Source organism: Hyaena hyaena, unplaced genomic scaffold (genome assembly GCF_003009895.1).
Source record: "Hyaena hyaena isolate Hyena2069 unplaced genomic scaffold, ASM300989v1 scaffold_68, whole genome shotgun sequence".
NCBI lineage: Eukaryota > Metazoa > Chordata > Mammalia > Carnivora > Hyaenidae > Hyaena > Hyaena hyaena.
Genome location: NW_024080700.1, coordinates 1,205,948 through 1,222,515, shown reverse-complemented (window position 1 = coordinate 1,222,515; position 16,568 = coordinate 1,205,948). Strand labels below are relative to the sequence as shown.

Here is a 16,568-nt window from a genome sequence, read left to right as displayed (position 1 = left end):
CAGGGGACGGAAGCAGGCAGTTGTCCCCAGGCAATTACGGTAAGGCGCTGTTTCCTGCGCCCAGTGGCTGTGGGGTTTCTGCAGCTCTTGGGTGGCTGTGGTTTGCCTGCGAGAGGGGGGACAGGGACGGGCGCCGGGAGGGCTTATCACATCCTGTATCTTGAGGGCGACTGCGGTGAATCTTTTTCTTCCCTTCTTCTCCTTCTTCTTCTCCTTCTCCTCCTTCTCCGCTTTAGGCCACCTGTGAAGCTTGAATGCATGACCCTAAGATCGAGTTGCATACTCCCTCTGACTGAGCCAGCCAGCAGCCCCAGCCGGGAATCCTTCGGAAAAGGCCACCAAAACCTCCCCGAGTGGAGGGAACAAGTTTCAACCTCGAAAAGGAAACTAAAAGTGATGAAAAAAAAATTAGCTTTAACTCACTAACATTATTTAGATTATGATTGCAGCCATGCAGACATTAGAGGGAAGAGTCGGCCCTTTACAGAAAGAGGGTCATTTTTGCAAAGATATTTGAGAGTTTCACATGCAAGCGTTGCTCCGAATCCTCTGGTAGTCTAACAGTTCTCTCTGGAAGGAATCACTCATTTTTAAGCGATGTTCTCTTCCTCTGTGGTCAGCTCTGGTTTCATTTGTCACTTTAACCAACTTCATGAAGCCCTGCACTTTTTGCAAGATTTGCAGTTTTACTTATCCGTCCATTTGCATGATTAAGTGCTGATGTCTGATGGAGACAGATTTTGAGGGAGGGGATGTTGGAGAGGGATCTAGTCTAAATGTTGCAAGGCTGGCCTTTGCTTTCCGGTGCGCCTGGGCCTGTGAGAGTCCGCTGTTGAGTACTCAGAGGACAGAGATTCCCCCCACCTTTAAAAAAAGGTTTATTTATTTGTTATTTGAGAGAGAGAGAGAGAGAGAGGCACCCGAGGAGGAGATGTGCAGAGAGAGAAAGGGAGACACAGAATTCAAAGCAGGCTCCAGGCTCTGAGCTGTCAGCACGAGCCCGACACGGGACTCAAACCCATGAACCGTTGAGATCATGACCTGAGCCATGTTGCTGCTTAATCGAGTCACCTAAGCACCGGAAGCCTGCCCCTTTTAAAGTTGAGGGAATACTCCGGCGGGAGGGGGGATTTTGGCTTAGACTTACCCGAAGTCCTACAGCTGGTAAGGACTGCAGTGGGCCAAGAACACCCTGGTTCTTTCCCAGGGTTTCTGGAGGTGGTAGTAGGGATAGAGGGATAAAGAAGGCTGAGGAGGCGGAGTCAGCGGTGAACCTGAGCTCCACTGAGAACATCACAGTTGGGCCCTCTCTCTGAAGAAAGTAGTCCTTGGAGTGTCTTGCAGGGGGTGGGGAGACCCCACCGTCATGGAACCGAGGTGGGGACTGACTATAGGCGTGGCAGTTCACGTGAATTCTCTCAGTTATAAGCCTTCCGGTGAGGTGGGTGTGGTTATCAGCAACTCACAGGAAAGTAAGAATCAGAAGTCAAGTGACAGGCCCAGGGTCACAAAGCCAGGTCTCAGAGCCCAGATCTCTTTCCATCTTACCACTGTCCCCCGTGTTCCTGAAACCACGTGCCCAGACTGCCCTCCGAGTGCAGTCTGATCTGGCGCCAGGCTCCTGGTGGCCCCACCAAAGGGGTTCCTTCCCCGACTGAGCCTTCGATTGAGGCTTATATTGGTATTTCCCACATTCCAGCATTTCCATCTTGTACCTCTGCCCCCACTTTATGCCATCAACACATAGCACTGTCCCTTTAGATAATTTCATTTTTTTAGGATGTATGCGTATTTTAGGGTAAGTAGGAAATCTGTATCCGTTGCCGTAAATAGAAAAAAATCATAAAAATATATGACACGTAAACAAATAATGCCACCAAAATCTAGCTAGATACTTACTCTTTGTTAAATAGGGGCATGACTGCACGCCCGTGTCCAGAGAGGCATTTTTCACAATAGCCAAAAGGTAGAGCCCACAGAGGTGTCTGTCCGTGAACAAATAGATAGATGAAATCAGTCTCTACATTCAAAGAAAAGTTATTCAGCCTTAACAAGGAAGGAAATTCTGATACATGCTACAGCATGGGTTGACTGTAAAGTCATTATGTTAAGGAAAACGAGCCAGTCACAAAAGGACAAATATGGTGTGATTCCACTTCTAGAAGGTTCCTAGAGTGGTCAAATTCAGAGTAGATTGGTGCTTAGCAGGGGGGCTGCAAGGAGGGGGGTATGGAAAGTTGCTACTTAATGGGGACAGGGTTTCAGTTTGGAAAGGTGGAAAAGTTCTGGAGACGGATGGTGGTGAGGACTGCATGGCATTGTGAACGTACTTAATGCCACTGAACTGTCCACTTAAAAAATGGTTAAAATGGTAAATTTTCTGTATATTTTGCCACAATTAAAAATCATTAAAAATCAGATATCTAGTGTTCTGCGTCCAATAAAAGATTGAGGCACAAGGCAGTGGTAGAGAGGAGTTAGAGAAAATTTAGCTCTAAATGGAGGTGTCTCTCGGATGCAGCCAGGAATGAAAAACCATGACCAGTGAGCGACTTTTTCATGGTGTGACTCAGTTTATATAATGCCCTGTCAGGGGTCTCACTTTCCGTCCTCATGCAGATCATGGGGTGAGTAGACCCCATGGGCTGAGAGGGAGACACTTCACTAGGGATGCTGTGTGGCTCTCCCAGGGTGGGAAGAGGGAGGTGGCTTGCCGCCCTCCTGCCTGCCTGGGGGGCTGAGCAAGGGACTGGCGTGTCTCCTAAAGCTGAAGCATCCGGAATGTTTTATAGGGAAGTTGGAGGCAGGGCAGCCTTCTCGGGGAAGCAGGACTCAGGGGAGCTGCCCCTGAGCGCCCGAGGGATGGAGAAGAGCTGCGGTCCTGCCCAGGACGTGTGTGTGTGTGTGTGTGTGTGTGTGTGTGTGTGTGTGTGTGTGTCACAGCCGGGACAGAGTGGGACATGGGTGTGAATGTGGCGAGCTCATCCAGAGCTGGGTGGCAGGCAGTAGAGCCTGGATGGGGCTAGACCATGAAGGCAATCGGGAGCCGCTGCAAGCTTTTGAGCTGGGGGGTATCTTGGTGGCAATTTCCAGGGTCTGGAGTGCAGGGCGAGGGAAATCCAGCACTCCGACTGAGGCGAGGCATCTCGAGGTTGGCACAGATCCCGGGGAGGGGGGGTTGGCGGGAATAGAGGAGCTTCGGGGTGAGCAGGGCCTTGTCCTGAGCCCTGAGAGCAGCGGCTTGGGCCCACAAACAGCATGAGGGGGAAAGGCTACTGGTTATAACCGCAGAGGTGGCCAGGAGACCTCAGAAAGGAAGGGCCTGAAGGTCATGGTCTGGGTCATGGCCGCAGAAAACCAAAGTGCAGAGAAAGGCAAGAACTTTCCCAAGTCGTCTGGCAAGAGTGTGGCCGAGGGGTCAGGACACGAGTGCGCAGGAGTCTCTGCGAAGCCTTCGCCCTGCAGCTGCTCGGGGTGGGGGGCTGGATACGTGGGCCTGTGTGCCCCTCAGATCTCGCTGCCCTCCAAGGAGCAGCCTCTCCCCTTCCCAGAGAGGCCTGAGCTACCTGTGGCTGGTGCTTGGGTTGATGCTGGAAGGGCCACGGGGTAGGAGGGGAGAGGGGAGAGGGGAGAGACCGTGTTGGGACCTGCCTTTCTCCTCCGTGCTGCAGCCCATTCTCACCCCTGGGGAGAAAAATACTTTCCCCGGCCAGAATTTTCCCAGGAAGTCTGGCTGGGCAAGAGAGAGCACCCAACCACCAAGCCACACGGATACTTCCCCTTCCCCATAGGATCCGGCACAAGAAGTGGCTGGAGTATGACTGGCTGACCAGCCTTCCAGCCCCAAGTCTGGCCACACTTTCTGAGCGCTGTTCCCAGGAAGACCCTTCTCCAGAGGGCTCTGCGCTGGGTAGTTCTGGGCCAGGCTCTTGTCCTCTCCAGACCTCAGTCCCCCCATCTGTGAAATAGGCGAGCTACACGGAACGCTTCTGATGACTTTGCAGCATTTCCTTTTATAAGCCCCACGCTACTCCGTGATGTGGTACTCTCTTTCTCTCTTTTTCTTTTTAAAGTTTATTTATTTTTGAGAGAGAGAGAGAGAAAAAGTGGAGGAGGGGCAGAGAGACAGGGAGAGAGAGAATCCCCAGAAGGCTCTGCGCTGTAAGCACAGGGCCCTACTCGGGTCTTGATCTCATGAGCCAGGACATCACGATCTGAGCTGAAACCAAGAGCTGAGTTGGATGTTTAACCAACTGAGCCACCCAGGCACCCGGAAGTGGTACTGTCTTATCTCCACTTTACAGAGGGGAAGCTCGGGTTCAGAGAGTTTCAGCCACTTGCCCAGAGTCCCCCAGCCAGTAAACGGCAGGCCTGGTATTTGAACCCAAGCACTCTGACCCAACCCTTGCCTGAGGTCCTGGCCATCATCGTTCTCGCTGATTGTCAGGTCAGGCAGGGATCATTCTTCCTTTTCTGTGGAGGGGGAAACTGAGGCTGAAGAGGTGCAGAGCAGAGGTAGGTCTTGAAACCTTTCGAGATGCCACAGAGGCCAGCCCTCCTCCCTCCCCCACTGACACCAGACACCTCCCCGAGGTACAGGCATCCCCAGGAAGTGCTGCAGGAGTTGGCGGGGGGGGGGGGGGGGTGAAAGCAAGAAGTATTTGGAGTGCAGCTACCAGAGGAAGCGAGAGGCTGCAGTGAAAGAAGAAGTGAAGTGAGAGTGTGGTGCTCCGTGCAGGGTGTGGGGCAAGGAGAGCAGAGAAGCAAAGGACTGAGGACCTGTGTTGAGCACTGAGCAGAGCGGAGAGGAGGTGGCCGGGGGCCCACACGGATGTCCAAGTTCCCTTTCTGTCTGTGGACGCGCCGGGAGCCCGTGACAGCAGGACAGCGGCAGCAGCGTCACAGGTCAGCCCCCGGCCAGCCTCTCTATTCCCCCGTCCCTCAGCAAGCTGGGGGACACGCCTCATTCCCTTTACTCTCTGGTGGCAACTCCAGATCCCTGGGAATGTAGAAATCTATATTTTTTAAAAAAAGAACAATTTAATTTTTTAAATGTTTATTTATTGTTGAGAGAGAGAGAGAGAGAGACAGAGACAGGGTGTGAGCAGGAGACGGGCAGAGAGAGAGGAAGACACAGAATGTGAAACAGGCTCCAGCTCTGAGCTGTCAGCACAGAGCCTGACACGGGGCTCGAACACATGAACCGTGAGATCATGACCTGAGCCGAAGTCGGACGCTCAACCAACTGAGCCACGCAGGTGCCCCTGAAAAAGAGCACTTTAAATGAAGGAGTGGTTAGGCACTGGGTTCAAATCTTAGCTCCCCACCACAGCCTAGGACAAGTATTTAGACTCTCCTGGATTTCAGTTTTCTCATCTGTCCATTGGGGTTAATCTGGTAGCTTGCACCTTAGATGACATTGGAAGGGCCCGGACGGAGTTTGTACCGGGCAAATGGGAGCTGATGCTATTCCTTTCAGAGTGACCTGGACTGGAGCCCGGGGGACTATATGTCTCAGGGAAATGGCTCTGGTGATGCCTTAATCCCAGACTCCTTGTTAAGCCTTGGCATGCCCTCTCTCCCCACCTGTAAAATGGGGCTAATAATAGTATTTGTCAGGATTTTCCTGCAGAGACCATAGGTTCAGTCCTCAGCCAGGCCAGCCGTGGGGCTCCAGGAGCACGGCTGGCTCAGCAGGCCTGGTGCTGTGGGGGAGGGGCAGCCTGCAGGGGGACGCGTGGCCGGCCCCAGGGAGGAGCACAGGGGTTCACAAGGCATATGCTCAGATGTGTCCCCGGCTGGGGCTTCGGGTCAGAGCCCTAAACTCGCAGTGGGATCATGGAAATGTCTGTGTGCCTCTCCCCGGGGAACAGGTGTCCCTGGCTTCAGTTTACCCATGGGAAGCCCCCAGGCACAGAGAAACAGAGTTATTGCCCGACATCCCAGCCCAGACACTGAATACTGGAACTAGTTATCAGGTTTGCATCTTCTAGAGGCCCTAGTCTGCACACTGTTGTTTCCTCATCTCTCTGTTGATCTAGATAGAGTCTTACTCATCCGTTGGGCAACCCAGCCATTTTTGGGAGCCTGTCGTGTGCAGCGTGGGGAGAAAGCACTGGACTTGGAGTCTGGGGCCCTGGGCTTGAGTCCGCGCTTGATTGCTGGGCTGCCGTCACCCCCAAGCAAGCTCCTGCGTGGTTTCCAGTTTCCTCACGATCAAGCGGAACCGTCTTGGACCTCAGGTAAAGGGTTTCTGTCTCCTAGGAAGCATCAGATAACGAATTGGGGGCGGTGGTGAGATGGGCGAGGCTGTGGGGTAATGATGCATGGCAGCTTCTCTGAAGGGGAGGGGAGAGGGATGCTGGAAGTCCCAAGTAGGGGTGAGGATTGTGGTTTGCCCCTGGGAAAGGGAGTGGAAACCACAGCTATTTGAGGGGCCCGGAGGAGGTGTTACTTCTGCTTTGACCTTGATTTCTCCAGCTGGTGGTGGGGTGGGACACAGAGCAGGGTGGCCAAGGGCCTGGGGATCTGGCCTTACAGTCCAGACCCTCGAGTTTAAATCCACACCATTGTCTGGGCCCCCATTCACACAGCAAGGGGTAGACAAGATGTCCCAAGCTCCTGTCTGCGCTGTCGTGTTCTCAGACTTCTACTCTGAAAAGTTTCAAATTGTTTCACTCCGCGGCTTCCTTTGTCTCCTCAAACGTTTTCCCTCCTCTCTTCTCTGAGGTTCAAAGAGGGCAAGTCAATTGCCCAGGGTAACACAGCCTAATAAATAACCAAGTGGCTAAATGAATAAGAGCCCAGCACTCTGTGACTCCGAAGTCTCTTTTCTCTTTTTCAAATCAACACATATATTAATAGTGTTAAAACAAATGTATGACTACCCAGGGGCGCCCGTGTGGCTCAGTCGGTTAAGTGTCCGACTTCGGCTCAGGTCACAATCTCGCAGTTCGTGGGTTTGAGCCCCGCATGGGGCTCTGTGCTGACAGCTCAGAGCCTGGAGCCTGCTACAGATTCTGTGTCTCTCTCTCTCTCTGCCCCTTCCCTGCTCATTTTCTGTCTCTGTCTCAAAAAGAAATAAACATAAAAATTTTTTTTAATAAAAAAAAAAAGTATGACCACCCAGAAAAAAACATCACATCACCATCTCATATTGTAGTCCAGGATCGATGCAAAGGGACTGGAGGTTCCAATGTGAAAAATGCAAACTTAAAAAGACTAGGAGAAACTTAGAATTCCTTTGTAATGTTGGAGTGAGGAACGCCTTTCTAGCTACAGCTCAAAATCCAGAAGACATAAGAGAACATGCTGCTAATTCTGATTCCATAAAAGTTATACATATAAAAAAAGACTTCTACTTGGCAGAAGGACCATGTTAAAAGGTAAAAAGGTTAAAAGGCAAATGACAAACTAGGAAATATATTTGTAACTCATATAATAGACAATGAGGTAATTTTCCTATTATGTAAAGAGTTTCAAGATGATAAGAGTCGAACGCGACATAAAAATGGGCAGATGGTGGGGCGCATGGGGGTCTCAGCCGGTTGGGTGTCTGACTTCAGCTCAGGTCATGATCTCGCCGTCTGTGAGTTCGAGCCTCGCGTCGGACTCTGTGCTGACAGCCTGGAGCCTATTTTGGATTCTGTGTCTCCCTCTCTATCTCCCCCTCCCCCAACTCACTCTGTCTCTCTCTGTCTGTCTCTCTTTCAAGTAGAAATAAACATTTTAAATAAGGGCAGATGGTGAACTTGCACATGTGGGAAATGACGTCAGAACAGCTGCACTTTGGGAAGAACCAAAGACGAATCAACACAACTAGCTGTTCTCAGGGCACCCACTGGAGAAGTTAGGCTTTATTCCTCCAATCTTAGACTACGCGCTTGTAATAGAAAAAAGTGGAAGCTCTAGGAACTGCTATGGAAAGCTCTCCAAGATGTATTTTCAACAGAAAAAAGCAGAGTGCAGAACAGTAGAAAGTGTGCTTTTTAAAAATAAAATGAGGAGAATCATATATGCGTATCTTTTTTTTTTAAAGTTCATTTACTTCTTATGAGAGAGAGCTGAGGAGGGACAGAGAGGGAGGGAGAGAGATGGAATCCCAAGTGGGTCCCATGCCGTCAGCACAGAGCCTGACACGGGCCTCGATCTTATGAACCGTGAGATCATGACCTGGGCCGAAACCAAGAGATGAACACTTAACCGACTGAGCCCCCCAGGCGGCCCCGTATGTGCTTATCTATATATGAAACTCGGGAAAATCCACAAAATGCTAATAACAGTAGTTACCTGGGGACGACTAACAAGGAACTGAGTGGTGGGGTGACACAGGAGACAGGGGTACTTTGATTTTGTGTTTGTGTCCTTATTTATTGTTTATATTCAAACTACATAAATTTCCAAACTATCCAAAAAGCAGATAAAAATCGAGAAATGTATAACTGTAACGGATAGGGTAACTTTAGGAAATACAGGCAATCAAAATGAGTAGGTCCAGGACCTCACCACCCAGAAGTGACCCCTGCATCTTCCTGATTTTGCATACATAAAAATGTGACTTTTACAAGGGTGGATTACATTGATTTGCAATATAGTTTTTGTTTTTCATAAGCAATATATCACCATTATTTTTTCCATAATGCTAGTCATTTGGAGCATTAAAAAAAATTCTCAGCATTAACAACTTGCTTTTCTGTTGTGAAGGTAATACGTGTTCGTTGCAGAAAATTTGAACTATACGGAAAACATAAAAAAGAGAGTAATTCTCCTCCTCACAACATGATTTTTTGGTGACATTCTAGATACCCTCCGAGGCTTCAGCATGTATATTTGCATACATTTCCATACATGTGATTCTATTGTGGGTGTTATGTTCAGCTTGCTCTTTCCACGTGTAATAATATACTGTGTTCCTCTCCTGTGTCACTCTCTACATCATAATTTTTGATGGTGGAATGACGACCCATTGTACTGTATTTTTTAACTGCTTTTGAAAAACTGATAAATTCACAGGAAGTTGCAAAAAAAATTGTACAGAAAGATTTTATGTACACTTCACACAATCTGTCTAGTCTCCTCGTTTTGTTTGTGGAGGCCTCCCTTCTGGAACCTTTTTTTCTTCTGCTACCTTCTGGACAGGATATACCCAGTCCTGCTGTCCAACCTACTACTGGGGGAATAGCTTCGTCTCTCCTCCGGGGGGATTTCCTGTGTCCTATGTTGTCTTTCACGACTTCCCCCCTCATTCTGTTGGAGCGCACCCTCGAGCAGCTTTCTGAAAGGTGGTGCATGTTTTAAAACACCTCGCGATCCTCGGTTGACCATTCGTCTTCAAGAGTGCAGCACTAAAGCTTCACGGCTGGTCAGGGCTGATGACAGGGAAAAGCTTCAACCTGAGTTTGGTCCTGGCCATTTCACTGAGGAACACCAAAACCTCAGTAGCTATAGGATACTTTTCTTGGAATGGCCAGTCCTTCAGAGAAGAAGTTTCCCCTGGCTTCGAGCATTGTCGCCTGGCCGCCGCAGGCTTCTGGAAGCTGAGTGGAGGAAGTGGGGGGCAAGGAATACGGCTCAATTTTTCTATACCTGAATGGCGCCCCATCCTTGCCCTCAGGTCCTCTAGCATGCACTGCCTCCAGGAAATGACCTTGATGTTGGGATGGTGTTTAGGGTGGAAGGGTGGTGACAACAGCCTGGGGCACCCCAGGAGCAGATCTGGGGTCCCAGCTGGTCATTTAAAAGAGTCACCATCGGGGCGCCTGGGTGGCTTAGTCGGTTGAGCGTCCGACTTTCGCTTGGGTCATGATCTCGCGGTTGGTGGGTTCGAGCCCCGCGTCGGGCTCTGTGCTGACTGCCAGCTCAGAGCCTGGAGCCTGTTTCAGTCTGTGACTCCCTCTCTCTCTGACCCTCCCCTGCTCACGCTGTCTCTCTCTCTCTCTCTCTCCTAGAAATAAATAAAAATATTAAAAAAAAAAAAAAAAAAAAAAGAAAAGAGTCACCATCACCAATCTCCCATTTTTTGGCTTCACTCTTCTTTTAGAGGTTCTCGATGCCTCTGGTTCTCAAGTGCTCCCAGGGCTCTGAGCCTTCTCCCTGTCCCCTCCCCTTCTCCCCTCCTTCACTCCACACCTCTCCCCCCTGCAGGCACTGGGGCTCAACTCTCTACCCACCTGCTGGGAGCCTCCAAAGCTTTGCTAACATTTCTCACCTGCTGTTTTCTTCTTTCCTCTAGTTCTGTCTTTGTGGCTTTGTGCCCATTTATCCACTCACTCTCATTTGAGTGGAATTTCAGGGAGTTGACGTAGATTTGCTATATTTAAGCAGACGTTTATTAGTTTATTTTAAAACTACAGAAAATGAAGGCTGGGAGGGACGGACCCTTGCTCAAAGTCGCATGGTGAATTAATGACACAGCTGGACAAGGTTACATGTTGCTTGCTCCCAAGTAGCTTCCCCCTGGGTGAAGTCAGAGCCCCAGGAGAAGCCCCCAGACAGACCACTTTTTTGGGAGGGGGAGTGACTCAGGCAGACCTGGTAATGGCGGGCATTTCTGCACAAATGATCCGGAATTCTGGACTCCCAGAGACCTGGGTCAGGGAGCCTCAAGCAGAACAGGACCACTTGCTCTCTGAGCCTCAGTTTCCTCATCTGTGAAATGCAGGAGTAATGAGGATCAATTAAAATGCTAGACGTCCTGGGGCACCTGGGTGGCTCAGTCGATTAAGCATCAGACTTCGGCTTGGGTCATGATCTCATGGTTCTCAAGTTCAAGCCCCACATCGGGCTCTCCGCTGTCAGCACTGAGCCTGCTTTGGATCCTCTGTTCCCCTCTCTCTGCCCCTCCTCTGCTTGTGCTCTTTCACTCTCTCTCTCTCAAAAACAAATAAACATTAAAACATATAAAATGCTAGATGTCCTACCTTTGGGACATGCCGGACACCTAGAGGTTAGAGCTCACTCTTTTACCATGATGACAACGGCATGCATCTTTTCCAGGCTGGAGGCTAGGATTTGGAAGAGACTGGGAACAGGATATGGACGGCTGGAGGGCCTTCTTCCTCTGCCTGTGCCTCAGTACTGCTCATAGTGAGACAGTGGGTAAGGGGGTGCTGCTGACCTGGGGGCGATCCGAGCCCGGGCCCCCGGCTGGGATATGAAGGGGGATGCCTCAAACCAAGGGAGCTTGAAAGAGGTCTTCTGGGGCAGCAGCAAGGCTGAGGCTGTGTTAGAAGGGCCCAGAGGCCGTGGGGACAGAGGCTGACGTGGTGACCTGCTTCCCACAGGGGCCTCCCAAGAGCCCCTGCACTGGATGGAGAAGCTGGAGACCATGACCAAAGGATACAATGTGACTTCGCTTGCTGGGTGAGTTGGCCAGCCATCCATGCCCTCCTTGAGTCAGCTATGCCTCCCACCCCCAGCTTGCGCCTTGAACCAGTGGTCCAGGGTTGTCCAGTGTAGACCATTAATCCATTGATTCAACATGCAGTTATTGAGTACCTCCTGTGGGCCCAGCACTAGGCTTGGAGATGCAGGTTAAATACGTCCCTGCCCTCATCAAGTCTGCTGTCTGGTTTAGGGCCTTTAACTATGGATGCCATGAAATCAGGGGCAGACTCGTGGGTCTGCATTTTCCAGGGAAGGAGCCGCAAGGCTGGACTGGGCTCTTGAATGGCCTTGCAGCTCTGGGTGAGGGGATGGTGCTGATGACTGGCCAGGGAGGCACAGGGACTATGTGGCATTTCACTCAGTCAGCGGAAAACAGCCAGAACAGTCATCCCGAAGGAGGTGTCCGTAGAACCGGAACTGAACAAGAGGTAATCAGGAAAGTGGATGAGTGGGGTGGAGAGGTGAGAGTGTGCCAGGGACACTGCGTGTGCAAAGGTCCGGAGGTGGGAGTAGCAGGTTGGGTTGGGGGAGGCCCTGCCCTTATCGGCCATCTGGGGCCTCTCTCACCCCCACGCTCACTCCAATCCCTGGCCAACTCTCTCCTGCTCAGGTTCATCCGGAGCCTGGAGCACAGCCTGCTGAACACCAGCTTCGGGGGCAAGAACCTCACCTTGCAGACACACAGCATCCAGACGCTGGCCTTCAAGCTGGGCTGTGACTTCACCGGCCTCACACTGAACAGTGCGGCTCTGGAGCCCGTCCCCCAGGTCAGAGGGGGCCAGGAGATGGAGGGCAGCCGGGGCCTCTACCCCAGAACCCCTCCAGGGGCTTCAGGTCTGGACTCCCCCCTCTCCCCCACTAATCTGGCCTGCCCTAACAGCTGTGAGTTGCCTCTTCTGTAAACTGGGGCTGATGCTCCTCATGTGAATGAGTGGAATGGTGGAAGGAGAGGGGGCTCTGTGGCCCCTCAAGGGCAATGCCCTTTTCCTGCTTTGGCAGGTCCCTGAGGGGAGGCAGCAGTGGGAGAGGCCAGAAGTCCAGGTTCCTCAGAAGACTCTGGTGTGATTCCCGCTAAACCTCCGGGGGCTGAGGGCTGAGGAGCTCCATCCCCAGGGGCCCCAGTTGGGTGGGGTAATTGGAGGCAGGGGCAGCCTAGAGGCAGGGCCTGGGGGTCTCAGGAAGCTCAGAGGAGGTACAGCCTGGCGGGAGAGGGCTCTGCAGGTGGAGGCGCCTAGGAATGAGATGCCCCTGGGCAAGGACAGGATGGGAAGGCTTCCAGAGGGGTGGGGATGTCGAGACAGGACGGCTGTGGCTTAGCCTGTGCATGGCTCCGTAGGCCCAGGTTCCGCACGCCATGCAGTTCCCGGCCGAGCTGACCCAGGATGCCTGCAGGGCCCGCCGCCACGGGGAGCTGCGCCTCATCTGCATTTACTTCTTCACAGACTACTTTTTCCAGGTCAGTGCCGGGCAGGGGGGCAGGGAGCAAGCACAGCGGGTGCCGGCTCCTCCCTGGGGGGCACTGCAGGCATCCGTGCCATTGCCTGGCATCTGCGCAGGGACCAGCCCATGGTGCAGCCTGAGTCCGCCCTTGTCCCTTCTGGGCCTCGGTTTTAGGAGAATGGTGTTGGGGGACGCGGTTACAAGAAATCTACTCTGTATATGTCTGTCCCTAGACAGATATGGAGCCATTGTAACAAAGGTGCTTTTTAACTTGGGCTTTGAAAGTGAGTTAGGATAGTAGTTAGTTAGGATGGAGGCTGGGACGCACCCAACAGGTGGTAGAGAGGTGGGGGGTGGGTGGGTGCTGAAGGGACAGTTTTCCAGGTGCAGGGGACAGCGTACGCAAGGGCTGGGAGGCTGGCCCACCTGTGAAGGCACACTGCTTATTCTCACCTGAGGGAAGGGGCCGGTGGGGGAGGGGAGCTCTCGGACCTCAGCTGGGATCTCCTCGCATCCACCCTCTCCAGCCAGCCCTTCTGCTGTCCTTCCAGAATAACAACTCATCTCTGCTCAATAACTATGTCCTGGGGGCCCAGCTGGGTCAAAGACATGTGAAGAACCTCAGGGAGCCGGTCAACATCAGCTTCTGGCACAACCGAAGCCTGGTACTGTTGGGGGTGCCCCTGTTTCCACCTCATCCCTGCCCCTTTGTGGCTCTCCTGTTGAACTCTGGCTCAACTAAACCCAAACCCCGTGGAAGTGTTTTGAAAACAAACTGTTTCTAATTGATCACAGTTTGAAAATTCCCATCAAAGGAATCAAAGAGAGAAGTTACTCAATTTTTTTACTTACCACATTAGGCGGCATTCTTTGAGTTGCAAGTGATACAAAGCCAAGTCCAGCCAGCTTGGGATTGGCTCATGCAAATGAAATGTCCAGGGCTGGCTAGCTTCAGGCATGGCTGGATCCAGGGGCTGATGCAATGCCATCTTGGCTCGGCCTCTTTCCATCCCTCAGCAATGGTTTCCTGCCTTGGATCTACTCTGGTAAGATGGCAGCTGAAGTGTTGGACTTTCATCCCCTCTTCCCAGCAGGCTCTTCCTCATCAGTGCCAACCAGGGTCCCAGCATGGAGTCCTTAGAGTCCAGCTGGGTCATGTGTCCATCCCTGCACCATCACTGTGCACGGTGGACAGAACGTGTGGGTTGGCCAGGCCTGGGTCACATGGCTTGAGGACTGGGCTGGATTCACCTGATCTGCCATGGGGGGAGGCGTGGGTCTTCGAGGGAAGCGCAGAAGCTGATCCTGGAGGAAGGGAGAAGGGCTGCTGGGTGAGCACAGGCCCTGGTGTCTCTGCTCTTCTGGCCCTGGCATTCCTGAAAAGCCCAGACACACTACGTTCTGCCCCGACTTTCCACCAGCTTCATTAGGACTGCTCTGCGCTCTCAGTTTCTCCATCATCCTTCCCTTACTTTCCTCTGAACCTTAGCCCCTGCAGTTCCCTTTACCTGGACTGCCCTCGCTGCTCTTCCGCTGAGATCCGATGTGTCCTCAAAGACCTCGGGGCCCAATCGTCCCTTTCCTCCTCGGGACTCCCCTACCCCTTCCTCAGTGGCACTTCCTGTGTCTTTCCCCCACCCCTCCACCCCCATGGTCAGCATCAGGGTTGTCTGTGAATGAGTCTCTCCCGCCCTGGGCATGTACCTGCATATACCATGTTCCCCATGGAGAGGAGGGGAAAGGGATGGTTGATTCTAGAGCACCTGCTGTCCAGCCAGAGCTGGTCCCTCAAGATTCCTCATTGCCTGTAATTTAATACCCTCTTTGAGACTTGTGTATAGATGATCCCATTTTGCAGATGAATAAACTGAGGCTCAGAGAAGCTTGGCAACTGGCCCAGGTTACTCTGAGAGTCCACAGTGGAGGTGAGTCTGGAATCTGGGTTGGTCCAGCCAAAGCCCAGCCAGTGCCCTGTAAAATGTTGACAAGGGTGCAGTTGTATCAGCTTTGGCCCCCACGATATCCAGACTCTGATCCTCGGCCCTCCCCCATACCTCTTACCCCATACCCAACTCCAGCATCTCTCCTCAGGAAGGCTACACAGTGACCTGTGTCTTTTGGAAGGAAGAAGCCAGCAAGGATCACTGGGGGGTCTGGAGCCCCGAGGGCTGTCGCACAGAGCAGCCCTCACCTTCCCAGGTGCTCTGCCGCTGCAACCACCTCACCTACTTTGCTGTCCTCATGGTATGCGTGCATCCAGGCTGGGTGGTGCGAGAGTCAAAGCCGTGAAGGACCCCGTGTCTAGGCAACAGTAGCAAGGCAAAGGCAGGTGCAAGGGACAGACAATCCAACTCAAATGGGTTTAAGAAGAAAAAAAGAGAAACTTACGAACTCATGTTGCAGAAGAGGCTATGTTAGGCTTCAGGGATGGCTTGATCAAGATGTTCAATATCACCAAGACAAGGCTCTATCTCTCTCACCTGTATTTGCTTTGTACTGGCCTGGGCTTCAAACCTAACTTCCCTAGAGGATAATTATATGGCTACTAGCAGATCCAGGCTTGGTCCTACTAGCTGTTAGGCCAGCAGGCTCTACTTGGCTTTTCCCAATTCTGCCATCTAGTGTGGGGATTGAGTCCCATGAGCCTGGAGTGTGTCACATTCCCATCCCTCAACCAATCACCTGGGCAGGGGGTGGGAGGACTCTGATAAGTCAGGCTTGGTGCACCTGCCCACACACAGTGTCCACATATTTCTATATGCACAGACAGTGAGGCAGGGGAGCTTGGAGCCGAGGTCTTAGCAGGGCTCTGTGAGTGTGGGGAGGGCATTTCCCCGCTTCGGGTCCCCATCCCTCCCTCTCTTCCTACAGCAACTCTCCTCGGCCCCGGTCCCCGCCAACCTGCTGGCCCCTCTTACGTACATCTCCCTGGTGGGCTGCAGCGTCTCCATCGTGGCCTCACTTCTCACCATCCTGCTGCATTTCCAAGCCAGGTACTCCCCTGCCCCCGTGCCAGGACTGCCACCCACGGCTGCTCGGCACTCCTCGTCCACCTGATCCCCAGAGTGGGGTGGACTCCTCCAGGGGATGGAGGCCGGGAAGCAGGAGACCGGCCTTGCCGTGTGGCTGCTCTTGGATCCCTGCGCCCTCTCAACCTCGGTGCGCCCACTGCGTGGCCGTGAGCCCAGGCGGTGGTGTCCCCAGGCCACGGAAGGGCATGCTCCCACCCACAGGAAGCAGGGTGACTCCATAACGCACATCCACACGAACCTGCACGCATCCGTGCTGCTCCTGAACGTCGCCTTCCTGCTGAGCCCCGTGCTGCCTGGGCCCGGGCCGGCGTGCACCGCGCTGGGTGCCGTCCTGCACTTCGCGCTGCTCAGCTGCCTCACCTGGATGGCCATCGAAGGCTTCAACCTCTACCTGCTCCTCGTGCGCGTCTACAACATCTACATCCGCCGATACATGCTCAAGCTCTGTGTGGTGGGCTGGGGTGAGCAGAGCCTCCCTCCCCTCTTGCCTCCTGAGGGCCCAGCCAGACAGGGCGTCCACCCTCTCCTGCCCTTCTCTCTCTCCTCTCCCTCATCGTGGTGACTGCTGCCACCAGCACTGATCATCGTCCCTGTCAACGCCCACCACTGCTTTCTACACTGCTATTCTTGTCGTCTGTTCTACTTCCGCACCTCTATTCTGACCTCCAATGCGACCTCCACCTCCACACCTCCATCACCCCACCTCCACAC

General features: G+C 52.8%; 1 protein-coding gene across 6 annotated transcripts in view; it reads left to right on the top strand.

Moving 5' to 3' along the window:
- Window positions 1-4,693: 4,693 nt before the first annotated feature.
- Window positions 4,694-16,568, top strand: part of ADGRG5 (adhesion G protein-coupled receptor G5) — an 18,872-nt gene continuing 6,997 nt past the window's right edge. For 2 of the 6 annotated variants that reach the window (XM_039232677.1, XM_039232682.1), the window contains exons 1-10: window positions 4,694-4,905; window positions 6,046-6,242; window positions 10,996-11,097; window positions 11,283-11,361; window positions 11,996-12,152; window positions 12,722-12,841; window positions 13,377-13,490; window positions 14,917-15,069; window positions 15,697-15,818; window positions 16,059-16,318. In XM_039232677.1, coding sequence (XP_039088608.1) covers window positions 4,832-4,905; window positions 6,046-6,242; window positions 10,996-11,097; window positions 11,283-11,361; window positions 11,996-12,152; window positions 12,722-12,841; window positions 13,377-13,490; window positions 14,917-15,069; window positions 15,697-15,818; window positions 16,059-16,318 — 1,378 coding nt within the window. In that variant the 5' untranslated portion in view covers window positions 4,694-4,831. Of the gene's footprint in view, window positions 4,906-6,045; window positions 6,243-10,995; window positions 11,098-11,282; window positions 11,362-11,995; window positions 12,153-12,721; window positions 12,842-13,352; window positions 13,491-14,916; window positions 15,070-15,696; window positions 15,819-16,058; window positions 16,319-16,568 lie in introns of all 6 variants that reach the window. The other 4 variants (XM_039232676.1, XM_039232681.1, XM_039232678.1 and 1 more) reach the window with 3 other exon arrangements.